Source organism: Heliconius melpomene, chromosome 10 (assembly GCF_056956725.1).
Source record: "Heliconius melpomene rosina isolate 202511_hmr_F chromosome 10, ASM5695672v1, whole genome shotgun sequence".
NCBI classification, from domain to species: Eukaryota; Metazoa; Arthropoda; class Insecta; order Lepidoptera; family Nymphalidae; genus Heliconius; species Heliconius melpomene.
The window spans coordinates 7,703,326-7,720,999 of NC_140398.1; the positions used below are offsets into that span (position 1 = coordinate 7,703,326).

Genomic DNA, 17,674 nt, shown 5'->3' on the forward strand with positions numbered 1-17,674 from the left:
AACACTAGGTTTCCTCCGCCTATCCTGTTATATGCGGAATACACCTTAAAGAAAACAGCGGAAAAAATTGAAATTGAAAATTGAAATTGACCAATATGATATGTAATTTTGTTTCAACAAACATTCACCAAAATGAGTTTGGACAAACACACATCGTACTTTGTATCACTATCCACTATCTGTAAGAGTTAAAAGTTTGGAAAATACGCTGGTGACAAACTGAGAGAGTGATAAGGATTACTTGAAAATCTTGTATAGATTTGGGCAAAATAGATAGATTATCTTTTTCTGATAATAATGTATGAATTGTCAGGACCTTCTAATAATAGCCTTTTTATGTAGCCGTCGTGGTTCAGTGGGTCAACAACTGTAAAATTGACAATTTTGTGCTCGATTCCCCCACATCATTCCCATATTCCCCCATTCTGGAACTAAGCTATAAAACACTTTTCACGACAGTGGAGAAATGAAAATATAAATATACCCTGAGTGGGAATCGAACTTACTATTATCACAACCAGGGAGTAAGTTTATTCACTACCCAAAACAGTGTCTACACACTATCAGACTATTAAACTAATAATAGCTACATAACGTTATTTACACGGTATTGATAAGTATTACAGTTATTTGATTTACAATGCTACTAGATAACATATTTAGTTTGATCGGTTGTAAAATAAGTAATTAATTCGTTGGCACCTATATTTCAAATTGAAGTAGTCAGAATGGTTGTGGGTTCAATTCCCACCAGGAATAAATTATTTCCCGTCCTTTGGTAACGAGTTCCGTACCATCATCTGCGAAATATCCAACTACCACAGTTCTTGAGATACAACCTTTTGATAGACGGACAGATAGACGAACGGACAGCGGACTCTTAGCAGAGTAGTAGAGTACTTAGAGTTATAAATAATAAACAGGTATAGAGGAAGTGATTAAAATTATTTTATTCTTGGGTTTTGCCTCACTGAAGAAAATGTCCCTAAGTGAGCGGAAAGTAGAAATAGGAATTTCTCACCAATAAATTCTTTCTGCTTATTATATAAAATGTGGAGACAGTGCATTGACAAAAAAATACTATCACACAGCAGGGCCGGCATTGAGAACCTGGAAACCTGTCTGAATAGAGTATAGTGTCGAAACACTACTTTCCCCATTCAGACACTTCCTTGTTCAATCTCCGCCGAATTATCAAACCATAGATAAAATCACTCTATAAATACAAAAGAAAAAGAAAAATCAAACAAAATTCCCATACAAACCAATACAATTTCCACAACCCTTTATCAACAAGCGAGTAGTGGGGATATCTTACTCTTTATAATCTACTGTAGCGCTCGCTCAGTCTCAGCTTTTCTCGCTTATAGAGTCGTCGCGTCGTTCGAATTTTAAAATTCAAATATGTGTAACGTTTGCACACGCGATGTCGAGGTTACGCCGGCTCCGGCGAAGCCTAATAAGTCCTTAGAAAGACTTAAGAAGAAGCATAATATACAGACAAACCCTACGGATGAAGAGAAACAGAGAGAAGTGGAATATCAACCAGATTTATTGGCTGTGTCGACACAATATTCCAAAGTGGCATACGATTTGTTCAAGCAAGCTGTTGTTAGGCTGCAAGAGACTAAGGCTTATGCGTGAGTGTTTTTTTTTTAATATTTTTAGTTTTTAAAATGGGATTTAGTAAAGATTTTATTTTACTAGTTTTGTAGTACTAGTCGTCGCCAGAAATTTTGTTTGTGTGGACTTTAAGCGGTATAATGAAAATTCCTGTAATTTCCCGTTTCCACGGAAATTATATACAAGTACGTTATTTACAAATACATATATTAGTTAAGTATGTGTGACTTTTTTTAGCTTCAAAAAACCTAATATTAAGACACTGTTCCCATTAAGACACCGATACCGTTCCCCTGTTTTCGCCGAATTCTAGAGACATTGTGATGTGATGCAATAAGTAATCAATATTTTTAATGATTATTTAAGCCTTGTATGAGTTCTTTATTTATAAATAGTCTCAAATTCAAATTATTATTTAGATTTTATATTATATGGAAAAGAATAAATGAAATATTATAGCATAGAATATTTCTTATCTTACACACACACACACATTTTGTTATTAGAAAGTATTTATTTTCACTCTATTATCGTATCACAATTGGCAACGGTAATGCAAAATTGTGTGATTAAATATTTGATATTAGTAAAATTGTAATGTTTATTTTGTGAAATATTTAACTTTTCAATTGTGGTTTTCATGTGTAAACCGCAATAGCCACTAAAATTAGCGCAAGTATATTAGTCTCGATTATTATTTAAGCTTATATAAAATGCAAATTTTTAATATTTACGTCTCTATCTATTTATCTATTTGTAACAAAATATAATTTATTATATTATTTATTAAAATTTCCCACGACTGGAAATTGAACCTACAGACGCTATAACTACTGCTGCGCCTTGAAGGACAATTGATCTTATATACAAAATTATATAATAAAATTTTAATATATATTTTTTATTGCTATAAATAAAAATATTTATTTAAATTAGAAATATTTATTTTAATTTCTTCGCTCTGGTGTCGAGGCAAAGCCCGTCGTTGAGTTCCAGCACTTACCACGCAATGCCTCCAGAATTTGATGGAAAGTGAGGCACGAAGTGTCTCAACATGAGATTCCCTCTGCCTACTCAGCTGTGTGCGGGATACAGCGTGAAGCTGTACATGTATAATCTTTTTTATAGCTTCACACCGTATCCCTCACTTCATGGAAGAGGCAGTACCCCCCTTTTTATTGAATTCTGGAGGCATTGCGTGTTGAGTGACGGAACTAAACGCCGAGCTTTGAATAGAAGTTAGTTTGCAATTTATGGTGTTATATTTAGAATAAATATTTAGGATGAAGCCGCGAGCACATCGCTAGTTTATAATTAAGTGACGTATAATGACGTATATAGGTATAATCATTAGTCATGATGTCTAAGAAATATGAACGTAGAATCAAGGCTAGTCCGTTAGTTTTTGCATTTGTCGGTCACGTTGTCTATATTATATGTAATATTGTGTAACTTTCAATATGTTTTAGAGTTTTATTTTTTAATAAATTGTGGAAGAAAATTATCATTGGAAGCCATCAGTCCTTGACTCTCGTGTTTGTAGGGAGATTGACCTATAATTCTATACTAATAAAAATATTATAAAGCCAAAAAGTTTGTTTGGTTAAACACCCTAATCTCACTAACTGCTGGCTCAATTTTTTTTATATTGGATCCTCTATTTATCGAAGAAGACTATTCGTTTAAATGCCACAGTGGTACCTGCGGTCACTATCGCCTCAGGCACTTGAATCTTATAAAGGAGCTATAAAGGCACTCGAAAATGGCAAATTTATTTATACTGTCTCTTACTTGCCAAAGTATATAAGCTTGATCTAAATCGTCTTTAAAGCGCGCGACGAAAATATTATTATCAAATATATGAGTATGACAAAACAATGATGATTTCCAAAATAACATTTTCAGTTTCAATTTCAGTTTCGGCTCTGTGCCAGTAATTACTCAGGCAAAGGGTATTTTAAATGTACGTAATATATACGTAAGTCTTGTGAAAAATTATATAATATAATTATTATTCTCGTTCTGGCCGGCGTAAAATATAAATTACAATATACAATATGAAACAATATGAAAATAACTATTTGATATAATAAAAAGCTGTCGTGGAGGCTCTAAATACAATGATAGTGGTCTCGAGGAATTAATTAATTTCTTCTCTAAAGAATGAATTATTTAATTTTTTTCGCTTTTATTATTCGATAAAAAACGCTGTTAAACTTTGTCACTTAAAACGCAATGTTTGGAAACTTAGACGAAAGTAGGGGAGCTAAAAAGCCTTACAAGTGTTCTTTAAAATTCATTAGATTCTATTTTAAACAGTTTACTATTATTTAAAATTAAAGTTGAAGTAACTTTAATTTTTTACATTTACATTTTAATAATATTAAAGATTTTATTAAAATAATAGATTGGGAATTCAAAAATATTTATTCCCTCCAAAAAATATTATATTTGCAAATATTTTGGAAGCTACCCAATCGTCACGCTTCTAGAAAGTTACTTGAAAACATTTTTAATGAGTCGTTCTTGCCAAAGCTTTACATCTTCTAAGACCAAAATACAAAATCTTGTATAGATAGAATTTGTACATATTTTTCGTACCTATATGAAACAAATGAAAAAAGTAGAACAAATAAAAAATTGTAACAATAGGCAATCTTAAGCTGTTCCCCTGTTAAAGGAAACCAACAAAATAATAAAAATTTTAGAATTAGATACTCTATCAAAATCAGCCGAGCCGACTCCAAAATTCTATCTAATGATACCTCAAAATTGCTTTATTAATACAAATTTGACTGAGGCCGACAGTGGACCACAAAGTGTCTTAAGTTCCCTCTACATACCCTTAGGTTCCCTCTGGCTACCCAGTTATAAGTGAGATACAGCCAGAACCTGTTTTTTATAGTTACAATATTTATTACAATAAACACCATATCTATATCTGTAAAACTAAATATCTGAAATAAAATTAAAATAATAATGCTACGAGCATGTTCAAAGTAAAAGATTTATTATTCATTGAATACAATTATATCTCATGCGATTTAAAGATCTCCAGCTATATTACAATCGAAGGTTATATTCAATTTTAATTTTTTTATAAATATCAATGGGCAATTACATATTTTTTCTTAGTATGCTCGGAAAAAAAACCACCACAGATTTAGTTCATTTTGGTTTCTTTTAGAACCAGCTCGCATATTACTATTTCAATACGTATTTTATGTATCGATTGTATCTTTGACTGTAATATCTTTATATTATGTATTTTATGGATATACATATGTACGTACTTTCATAATATTTTTTGTTTCTAAAATTTCAAAAATATAATTTAATAAAGAGACCAGACCTTGCGCAAAGGCATAAGCGCATGACCGAAAACGAAACAGGTTGTGGGTTCGATTCCCACTCAAGGAAATTAAATATTTAATATTTTCCTTTCTTCGCTCTATACACGGGATCATCAACGTGAAGCTAAAATATTAGTGTCATATTGTAATCAGTATCTTCATTAATATGCTGATAGTGATGCATTGGTCCTGTCAGTCAGTTCAGTCAGTTTCTTTCATACATTTCACATGTACAATGTTGGACTCGAGTGTGTGTCTCAAGTGAATAATGCATTTTTTGAAAGTCCTCAACATTAAGTGCTAGCCCAGGTGTTAACTCAAATAATAACAACTTCCTTTTGATCTTAAATAAGATTTTTTTGACTATCGTTTTTTTAAGGTAGACCAAAATTTGGTGAAAAATTAAGGCTATTTCATTTAGGATAATAAAAAATTAAAAGATTTTTAAAATTTTTCAAAATATTAAGTTAGCGTACCTAAAACTTTAAAATAACGATATCTCCTATATTTTAGTCCAGAATAACTGATAAGTAATTACATAAGAAATTACAAAATAAAGAAAGGACCTTTAAAAGGAGTCCATTTCGGCTGTATCGCTTCCATAGTTTGTTTATGTTTTGAAAATCTAAATTAATCTAAAAAGTGAAAAATGTTTACATATCATATTTATCTAAATAGATAGATACGCTTAAATTAATTATTATCTTTATAAACGGAAATATTCGGTTACACCTCATGCAGCGCTATCATCATTATAAATTATTTATTTATTTTATAGATGCAATATGATATTCTGTTGATAGCCATCTTTTCAATTGTAATTATCTTTGTAAAAAAGATGCCCTATGGCTCGGTAATCATTTTTAATGGTCCAGAGATAATTTCTCTATATTTTGGCTGTTGGTAAGCAAATTTTGTTAAGTTAATTATTCAGATATTTGATTAATTTAAAAGATATTATTTAATACGTAAAACTTACGTTCAAAAAAGTCGCATTTCTATTATTTTCAAATTTTTCTTCAACTCTATTGCAATATTCTTTCTCAATTTTCTTTTGCAATAAACACAAGATTCAGATCTACTAAAACTATACATACATGCAATAAATTTTGATAGTAAGTCCTATTATTTTTATTTATAACCGTAGAATCCGGAGAAAGCAACTTAGCATGAACAGCAATTCATGGATTATATCCATGAATTTTATCCCATATTGAATCGAATCTATCACCACCACCATCATCATCATCACCACCACCACCACTCAAATATCTACTGTGTAACCACTATAAACCACTAGACTCAATCACCAAACTGCGTCATTTCAACGTCAGCACCATTATCTACAATATCAAACACGACTCGACTACGCTATCGTCACGAGTCGTCGAAACAATCGTTTTATTTGCAGCATATTGCAAGCAACATTGCTGTAACAAGACTAACCGTAAACACAGCTACGTGATAGGGTTCACGTTTTTCAGCACGTATGCCAATATGTAATCCAAAGGAATATTTCATGAAGAGATGTCAGAATTTTCTTTATTAATATTCTTTATGTATTAGGATATGTTCCATTACTGAGTGGGTGACAGACAACGCACAGGCGAAGCAGCTGGAAAGTTGAAATAAGGTTAAGGAGTATAAGGGAGTGCTGAGAATTTCCTGGAATTATCACAGGAAGAGGAAAATTTTACAATTTTACTCCTCATAGTCCACAAAAATAAAATTGCGAGTAACGGCTCTCTCGTCTCCGAACGATCGTTAATCCGCAATTTGAAAAGGGAATATTTACACTCTTCTTCACTCTTTTCAAAACAAAAAATTGGAAAAATAGCATACCGACCGGCGGACCAGAAATTCCCTCGATTAGGATTCAAACCCACAATTAGTCACAGGACTGTACTTTTCTCACTCTTCTTTATTCTAGTTATCTATTAAGAAGTTAAAAAATCAAAAATATATTAATATGGGGGTTTGATCTCTTGACCCGCGTTCCCTAACCGAAAGCTGTTAACTAATCATTAATCTCAATTGAAGTAAATACCCATTAGTTCTATTTATTACAGCAATAATACCGTTATCATATATTATCACGTGAAATCACACTGAAATGCTTATTTGTAGTGAATACGCAGTTTTTTAGTTTATATAAACAAATATTATTTTGGCCGTCGTGGTACAGAAAACTGTCGGGAAATGCATTATTTTCGTTTGCACTGCCTTTTAACATGCAATGTATCTAAAAGTGGGTACAAAGAGGGAACTGAGTGCTTCCCTGTTTCTTTCTCGCTGCAATATACGGGATACAGTGTGAATCTATAAAAAAAATATTTCCCAGTGTTGACTTCCGCCACTCAACATGCAATAAAACCTATTCCGGCGGTTAGTGAAGAACGTAGCAGCTTGGTATTTGGTCATCTTTTGATCTATGCGAACTATGATATAAAACTAATAAAAAAATATTAAGAAGCTTAAAATTTCACTATTCAGGATTTGGCTCCATCATCAGACCAGTTCGATTATATCATTAAGTTTGATGATGATATAATTATTAAAAATAGATAGTTCAGTTTCTAAGATTTTCTTACATAGTCAATAAGTCGACTTAACGAAAAACGTTTTAAAAATAATGTCAGAATCAAAGAAAAACAAGGGCGAAAACACTTTGTCACTCTGACACTTCTTAACCGGAAACCAAAGATACATTTCGACACACGAATATTGGATTACAAGTTTCTTTTCCCAAAAATACTCCACTTTTGTAAGTTTTGCCCTACATATATTACGTTACGTTTGTTCCTGTATATTTTACTATGTTTTTTTTTGTTTTTTGGCTGACAGTGATAAAAACACTAACGAAAAATATGTTAGAAGAAGATGTAAGATTTCTTTTTCTTGTTTTCTTGTTTTATTTTTTCAGCTTTTACGCTGTATCCTGAATATATATAGGATAGCGTATATATAAAGAAAACACACAATCACTCAATTTTGGCGACACTGTGTGTTGAGTAGCGGCGCTCAATACCGCGTTTCCTAGAGTTCGGGCAATAAAATTAAACTTATTATTATAATTCATTGCACTAAGTAGGAATCGAATCTACAATCGACGCACATACACTCAATGGCCTCTTTAAATATAATTAGTAATTTATAAATATTATAAGAAATTTCTCTATCATCTCTTACGTCTATTCAATTAAGTATACTAAATATTTTAAGGTCACATTAACATTTTTAAATGAGATTGGCCCAGATCTGACAAGATCGGAGAAGATTAATCGATAATAATTGTTTTATTATTAAGCATTAGTCGTTATTGGGTTCGGTAACTTTTGCACAAAAAAAAATTACGATAAAGCGAACTCTAATACTTTCTATTAGCTTTTGCAACATAAAGAAATTCATATTTTATTTTTCATTTATTTTATTTACTTTTTATCGCGGTTATTCCTAAATAAATAAATTTCGCAATTTCATCGCATCTTACATGGATCTTTTACATCAAAGTTGTCGACAATCGCTTATAGATAGATATAGCTGCTTCGATCATTCAAGGTAAATTAGACCAAATTACATTTCAGAATAAAGGTTAAAATCCAATATATCTAAAATATACAATGGCATTAACTGATAAGATGTATAGGTGATAAGATGTTTTTGACTGACACATATTGATAATGTTTACTCAACTTGCCAAGATTTGAGATTCGTTCCAAGCAAGTGCGAGGTCATTAGTCCTTACTAGAATAAAAATCTTTTGTTAGTTTTTTATCTATATCTATATACAAAAATCTTCTTTTACTGTGTGCCTGACAGACAACGCAGAGACTTAACTATTGAACTTAGAAAGTTGAAGTTTGGCATTTGGATCTCAAGATCGATCTCAGAGCTAAGAGCGATTTATAAATACGGGCTTAAAAGAAGATTTCTCGAAATTCCTACAGGAACGTGAAAAACGGAATTTTCCATATTAATTCTTAGAATCCACGTAAACAAAGTTTTGAATGAAGACTACTCGCATATAAAAAGAGTTAAAGAAGCCAAAATTTAAGAAGATTCTTCATGTATTTTTTTAATATTATATTTAACAGCTTATAAGATATACGAAACTTTGATCGGTGTTGGAACAGAGTGTCTTTCCACTAGGCTCCCTCTTCCTATCCTGCTGTGTACGGGATAGAACGTGAAGCTGCTTTATTTTTTTATCCCTGTTTTTATTTGTTGAGGAAGAAACATTTCGCTAAAACAAAATACCTAAACTCTCCGCTGTTACACTACTAATAGACTATAAAAGTTCACATAGTGATAACAGCTATCCACATTATCATCAAATTGCATTGTACCAAATAGCCAGCGGTGCGTGCTATCAGTAAAAACTAGTTATATGTGATTTCTTTAGATTTCTTCACTTGACTAAATAAGTAAATACATTATCATTATATTATTAATATCGATACGTTTTTTTTTCACGTTTATTATTTTGCCATATAACGAAAGACCAGAAGAACCTAGTGTTAAGACTCTCCATTCTCCACTTTCTGCGGATTTCTGAGGTACTAGCGGTATATAGAGTGTTGAATGGAGAAATTTAACGGTGCACTTTCCCTATTGACGAGAGGGAGGAAAACAAAATATTAATCATCCCCCTGAGTGCGAATCGAACCCATAACCGTCGCGCTTACAGCCTTTGAGCTACGACTACCTCCAATAAGGTAATTACCATTTTATAACTTTGAAAACTAAATGAAATGAAAATAGTGTCAAATATAATAATATTTTTGAGATAAAAGAACTACGTAAAAGATAAATAAAATCAAATGTATAGATAAATATATATGTATAGGTAGTATAGATAAAGATAGATTTATAGAGATATTATAGGATAATAAGTAATTGCGTAGTTTTTTACTATAATTTTGTTATCATAATCTAGTGGGATAATATTCAGACGGTAACGAACATAAACGTTCAGTTTCCACTTTAGATTAGATTATTATAGGAAAGGGCGAAATTTGTAGTTTTTTTTAAAGTGACCCACTGCTTCCTCAGGCATGACCAGACAATTTTTCTATCTTTGTTTATCATTTAAAAATATCTCTTTTTCCTATCTATAATCTATATAATTATATAATCTATATAATCCAGTATTTTGCTTGAAAGACCTGACGCCTCATTTCAGTAATGAAAGCGGCAAAACACTAAAAAACAACAATACTACTACGAAACTACCAGTACCTATGAAAGATGACCTATCTTATAAAAAAGAATTACTAATTATATAAAAAATATAAAAGAAAAATAATATAGTTGTTTAACATTATATTCATGAAAATAAAATATTTTTCTAAATTCAATACAAACTCTTGCAATCGATCTCCTGTTGTCAAGATAACGAGACAAAGTTCAGTAAAAATACGTTTATACAAATAAGTATGTAAGTATGTTTAGCTTGTCGAAGGGTTTATACACTCCATTCAATCTTCTCTAAGTTTTTGATCAATTTTCGTCCCATTGCTTGGCGGAACTTAACGCTGAACGATTTGCATAGGCACGGAAGTTAAAATAGGTCAAATATTCTGTTGGAATAATATCCAGAAATTTGGAGATCTAAAGTCGATCACTCTGTCATTCGACAACCTCCCATCCTATCTATTCTATATCTAGAAAAACTACGAACGATCATTTACCGACTGTAAATGATCGATGTACCGTTCTTTTATAGTCTTGATACTTTCATAAAGAATAATTTTCCTGTAATCTATTTGTAAATTGCAATTTTAGCATTGCAAAATGGTTACACGCGATGCGAGTGGATCGTTTAGTGGAAGTGTTTAATTAACACTGCTCTTTAATTGCCCAGCCCCGTTTTTTATTATATTAGTTTTTCCTTTATCTTCACCCATTTCGTATATAAAATTGTTAATAAATGCAATGGTATTTACTCTGCCGTTGAATATTACGTGGGAACCTAATGGAATTCGAAGATTTATTCATTTTTTTCTTCTGCTTCCCGCATTATTAACAGGCGATACCAGAAGCAACCTAATGTTCAAGACACGCCGTTCTCCACATTCCAACGAAATTTCGAGACAATACGTGTTGAGTGGCGGAACTAAACGCGGCGCTTTGCCTTGCTGCCAGAGTGAGGAAATTAAAATATTAAATAAATCATTTTCCCAAATGAAAGTCGAACCCACAACAAGTGCATAATTAAGTTATGCAGGTTTCAATATGTGTAAGTTTGTCATATTAATTATTCATACATTAATTTTTATCTCTATTTACAACATATATGCATTTTTTTATTTATACTTTCTTAAAAAATATTTTTAACCTTATTTTTTTATTATTTTATTTTTATTATACAAAAATGTTATAAAGATAAGATATAACTCAGCCTTTAATTTTCGAAGAAAACTGAAATACGGGTATTCACCGCATGGCACTTGACATTTATTTATATAATTTGATTATTATTTGATAATAAAATTTTTAAATAGGTATGTAGATAAATAAAATGTTAACCATTGTCTTTTTTATCGAAAATCTAGTTAATTTACGACTGTAAACGCAACGAGTGTGAGTTCGATTCACAGTCGAGGAAATGAAATATTTAATATATTTATCTGTGAAAAATGGTTGCTTTGCCCTTTAAATTAAAATTTTAATTATAAATATTTTTTTAAATAATAACAAGAGAATAGCATAGATATAACGAGGTCGCATCGCTGCATTCTACGAAATACGTACACGTGAACTGCCTTACGTAAACCGTGGATCACGTATCTCATGAATGACATTTAACGAATGGAAATCGATTTTATGAGATTTTTACTCAGATTTAACATTTTTGTTCGAAAAAATTCTCCCAACCCACAAAAAAAAAGTTTTTAGATTGACTTTAAAGTTTAAATATAATGACAAACATTCTTCCCGCTAACCCGCATATAGCAGGATAGATAGAGGGAATCTAGGGTTGAGGCACTCCGTTTTCTACCTTTCGCTTAATTTTCGATACATTTATAGAATAGTGATTTTCTACACCGCGATTTTTACAATCAAAGAACTGGAAATATATCATTTTCCCGAGTAGGAACCAAACCAACCACTGTCATGTTTACAATAATTTTGAAATGGAAAAATGTTATACTTTAATAGTTAAAAATCAAAATATTAATTAACATATTTTAGTCGACAGCAAGTTAAACGCCTTATCGAAGTTAGTGACCATGTAACGTCGTTACCAAGGCGGCGTTCTTTTGTCAGACTTTCTATATCAACATTTTAAATATCAATTATTTATAATTATATATTTGCAAAATACCTTAAGTATATTAAAGAAATTATTGAAAGTTAAGGTTTTCATGGCGCAATGGGGCATCGTCTGGAACCGTGATGGTTGTGGGTTCGATACCCTCTCGGGCGAGCGATTCTATTTAAATGAAGTATTTGTATTTTCCTGCAGTAGCAGACAGAGCACGGTGTTGATTTCCGCAGTATAGTTATGCCTCACAAAGATCAATTTTTCAAGATTCTAGATGAGTTGATCTTTAGGTAACTGAGTCATTTCAAGAGATTTATATATATAAGTATACCTATGTAACGGCCAGGTGTAGCTCAGGGCCAATGAATAATTTAATATCTTCATTTCTTTACTGGTACGGTAACGAGGCTAAACGCGGCGTTGGGTTCCGCTACTCAACACGCAATGCCTTCAGGATTTGGAAGAAAGTGGGGAACGGGGTGTCTTAACACTAGGTTCCCAAATTCCCTGTGCTTACTCTGCAAGTACAGCGTGAAGAAAAAATATATAAATGTACTCTGTACACATATTGTATTAAATTTGATCACCTCATCTCATATCTAACAGAATTTTAAATTTAAAAATGTATTTATATGAAAAAATAAAAATTTCATGCCTTATAACCGTAAATTTTGCAGTTAAAATGTAAATACATACATATATCTACTTATATATAAACGACCGGTTTTTAACACTTTACTGGCACTTGTCCGAGCTTGTTTTGTTTTATTGGTCACGTTTTGGTTATTTGGGTGAATGCATTCGATGCAGAACTTCGACAGCGCCAAAAATAAACTTTTAACGCCGTTTTTATATCAAAAATAAAATGAAGCTATTAAATTATTCTTCTCTAAAGTGACTAAAATTATGAATAGATATTTTTATGGTATTGATTTTAAGGCTGACTCTACACCTACCCACCTTCCTTTTCGTCACCTACTACCTGACGAAAAGGAAGTCGTAGGTTCGATTTCCCCTCGGGGATATGATCTACAATCAATGTAAAGCGAAGTGATTGTTATCACTCAGTAAATTATCTTTGCTTCCAAATTAGTGAAAAAAATAAAAGAAACACTAAGAGAAAAAAAAATTACTTCACTTAAATTGTGCCGCAGGTTACTTATCGCTAAAGAATGTCAGAGGATTTCGTTTATATGGTTTTTTACTTTTTTATTCAATTTTAATTGGGTACATACCTTACAATGGCTTTACCATACAGATTATATTTGTTATGAGAAAGAATATGTGCCTAAAAATTTAGGAAATAGGAATACGTTTTTGGTAAACTCCATTGTTAGTATGCTAATTAACTATTTTTTAACAAAATATCTTTTGATCCTCAAGAAATGTAAAAGTAATTTTTTTAAGAATTTTAAGATATTTCATATTTAGATTATTGTTGCTATTAAATAAAAAACTAGTAGGAAATAAATAAAAAGTCACACAATTGAAATAAAAAAAAATTACAAAAAGATTTTTTAATTAATTTTAAATTAATTAATTTCACGAAACTAATTTGAATATCTTTTGACATAACTGCAGGGATATATTAACCGGTATAATAAAACCAATTTTCATTTACTTATCCAAAACCTACAAATTAAAATAAAACATTAACTTTAAATATTTGTTCAAATAATAAATTACGTAGAATAATAAATTTCAATATAAACATATTTATTTGTAGAAACGTATATATGTCAATAAATTACGAGTATATGACGTCATGACCTTGTGTGACGTTTTCTGTCATCGAACTGCAATTACAGTAATAGAACATACAATCTAGTTTATGCAAAAATGAACTTTCTATAAAAAACATAAGAATCAATTTACATTGGTTTAGTATAGATTACTGCTAATCAAATTGGAGGTTATGTAAAAATAAATAAGCGGATAAAACATGTCTAATATTTAAATTAAATAATAAGTTTGCTTATATTATTGTTATGAGACAGTCGCAGCGCATCAGCACAGTATCTGACTGTAAAGACGACAGTCGTGTGTTCGATTCCCGTTCAGGGGAATTAATTAATTCAATTTCCTCGCTCTGATAATAAAATAAACCGGAGCCAGCCTTTTCGAAAATTGGGCGGTTCTTGGGAAACAGTGTCTTGACACTACGTTCCTTATTATATGCGGGACGGGAAGCTAAATATACTAGAGGGACAAAAAAGATAGATGAAAATATTCAATTTAATTTAATTATTTAAAACAATATTTACTCAATTGTTTTACCAGGAAAGCGAAGCGAAATACGATATATCATTACGACCGGTAGCTCCACATAAACAAACATATAATTTTATATTTCTCTGTAATATAAACATCATTGGTAGTCTAAATAAACACATGTGGGGGACCAATAAAAACATATTTAGTCGTCATGTGGTCCTAACCGGTGGGAAATGTAAGAAAAAATATTATTTTTTGTCCACGTTACTTGTTATAGATAAATGTAATAAATAATAGATCATTCTAACAAAATAAAGAAATAAATAAAAGATATTTCTATATATATATATATATAAAAATGCTTATTCATTAAAATACGATACAATAGACGTAAATATTCAAGTGGCGCCAAACAACATTTTTCTAAGAAAACTTACGTAGACTAGTATATGAAAAAAACATGTAAAAATGATATTACCGCGTATGGAAAATATGATTCAGACATAAATGCAACTAGCATCGAATTGCAACTGCAATTTAATGATACTATCTGTTACCTGCGGCTTCGACCGCGTGGTCAAATGGAAATAACTAAAAGTTGTATATATATGATAAATTCTCAGTGCCTTAGGTAAATTAAACCGAGCGTAGGTATAGTAGGTTCTAACAAAATGAAAAACTCCTTCCCTCATAAATAGACTCTCTAATATAATAGAAAAAAATGATTTTGAACCAATAATTATTGAGTTTAGCGCATTAAATAAAACGATCTCATCAACTTTGTAATATTACCATCGATAATTAAGCCACAATAGTCATGAGTTCGATTCCCACTCGGGGGAATGAAGTATTTTTATTTTCTATGTATGATAAAAAATATTGACTAAAATGTGCGTCTGTCTCTATAACGACTGAAAACATTTAATTTGAGATTAAAACAAACAGCCATTAGAGCGACGCGACGGAGACTTGATTTTTTAATGATACGAAAGGTCTCGGTCACATAGGTTACCTTTTACGTTCATTTTAACTGACTCACAAGAAAATAATAATGTATTTTTTAAATTTTACTTTCCCTAACAAAAGTGTTAGAATAGCTAAGCTAAGTTAGCTTGTTGAAGCTTATTTTATTAAGCATGACCAGCCTAGCAGATTAGATAAGTTAACACTCGACGATCCTTTGGGATATTATGTGAGGAATGGCTGCAGCCATGTAAAAAATGCAATTAACATTTTCCCGGACGGGGATTGAACCCACAACTATTGCACTAATTGTTAGACGTTGTTCCAGGGAACCTTGATGGCAAAGACAGAGGGGAAACACGATGAAAGTTATTTGTTAAATAACTTTTAATCATTTTTGTTTTACAAAATAAATTTATTTGATTTATTTAAAAAAAAATAACAAAATTTAATCGGAAAATAGCAAATCTGGAACGTTTAACATTGGTTTAACCTTTAACATTCATCGCTTGAAAAAACCGTATCAAATTCGGCTTAATGCGTTACGGTCTTCAAGTAATATTATAAGCTGGTTGTATTGAAATAACGGTAACTAGTCTTTAAATAATAATTGCGTTTATCAGCATAATACCTATTAATGAGGCCGTCGACAGTTGCGGGTTCGATTCCCACTTAGTGAGTAAAATGGTAACGGGATAAAGCGTGAACTTATTATTAAAAGTAAACGATGAACGACGAAATTAAATAAAAAGCAAATTAAAAACTATAATAATATGAGACGTACATTCTTCTATGCGTGTAACAAGTACATATAAATGCATGACCATACAAACATATTGCATATTAACTATTGATAAAAAGTTTAAAAAGGAATAGATATCTTTTTAAGCCTACTACAAATAAATGTCTTCTATACGGAAAGTAAAAAAAATCTAAATTCATCTCTTCCAAAAGAGGATTAGACGAAAAAACATTATTCAGTACAGGGACCTCTCATAAATAAATTCTATAAAACTTTTAAGGTTAGTGTACATGCGTTTTTTTTGTAAGCTTCACGCTGCTTTTAGCAGGGTAGGTCGAGGAAACAGGAGAAACTAGTGTTAAAACTCTGTGGCACTTTCATTAAAATTGTCGAAACATTATGGTATAGAGTGGCGGAATTCAAAGGCGATAATAGTATCTGTCAAACTAATGTTTAGTTAAAAAAACGACAACTAAAATAGAACTTAAATTCGATTTATATTCTCATTTCCATTAAATATATCTCAATTTACAAAAAAGAACTTAGTGGTATAACACTCTGTTCTCCTTTATTTTGCAATATGCTATAAAACCACAAAACATCTAGTATGAAATAGCTGTAAAATTTACCTCACATCGTTAAAATGGTCGACCCGTATAATAAATATTGATAGCCCCCTGTTAAGTCATTAGATATATATTTATTACTTAGTAAAATATGTAAATGAACCTAGTACCTACATCATTATTGCTATATCTTGAAAATATAAACGCCTAAGCTAACTTTGACCGAAGGTACATAAAGTAATATATATTTTGCATATAATTTTCCATAACCATCAAATACAAAAAAAATTGAATCAGTAGTTCCTGAAATTAACATGTTCAACCAAACAAAGGAGGCTGCTCCTTTGTGAAGTCGGTTAAAAATCAAATAGAACACTCTGTATACACTTCCTTACCTACAATAAAATTTACATACAATCATTTATACACATATCGTGTAACAGTTCTATGGGAACTTTCTCCTTAGCATATATTAAAAATACCATAATAAGTATTATGTAACATTATTTATATTTATGGAAAGGCTTTCTTTTCCTTTCAAAGAGGCTTAAGTTCCTTTTATAGATATATAGTTGTAATTTTTAATGAGCAATTACAGTCTGAATTCGAATTTAAAATCTTATTATTTGTATGTTATTATTTGAGGTAGTCGTAGCACAACTGCACAAGCTTGCGATTGTAAGCGCGACGGTTGCGGGTTCGATTCCTACTCGGGGGAATAAAATGTTTATTATTTTCTCAACTAACTCACTCACTCACTCAACAAGCAATGCCTCCAGAAACTGGAGAACGAAAGTATCTTGACGGGAACGGAGTGTAAAATATTTAGTTTAAAAATGTAACTTTTGACATATTATTTTAACTTTCTCATAACACTAAAAAACTACATAATCTTTAACCTACATTGTTTGTTAGTTGATTACCATACAAAGATGCACCGAGTTAT

At 31.1% G+C, this 17,674-nt stretch overlaps 1 protein-coding gene across 1 annotated transcript in view; it reads left to right on the forward strand.

Moving 5' to 3' along the window:
* Window positions 1–1,336: 1,336 nt before the first annotated feature.
* LOC146535391 (transmembrane protein 205) overlaps window positions 1,337–17,674 on the forward strand; it is a 34,265-nt gene continuing 17,927 nt past the window's right edge. Inside the window, exon 1 of the mRNA XM_085191470.1 lies at window positions 1,337–1,640. Coding sequence (XP_085047596.1) covers window positions 1,405–1,640 — 236 coding nt within the window. The 5' untranslated portion in view covers window positions 1,337–1,404. The remainder of the gene's footprint in view (window positions 1,641–17,674) is intronic.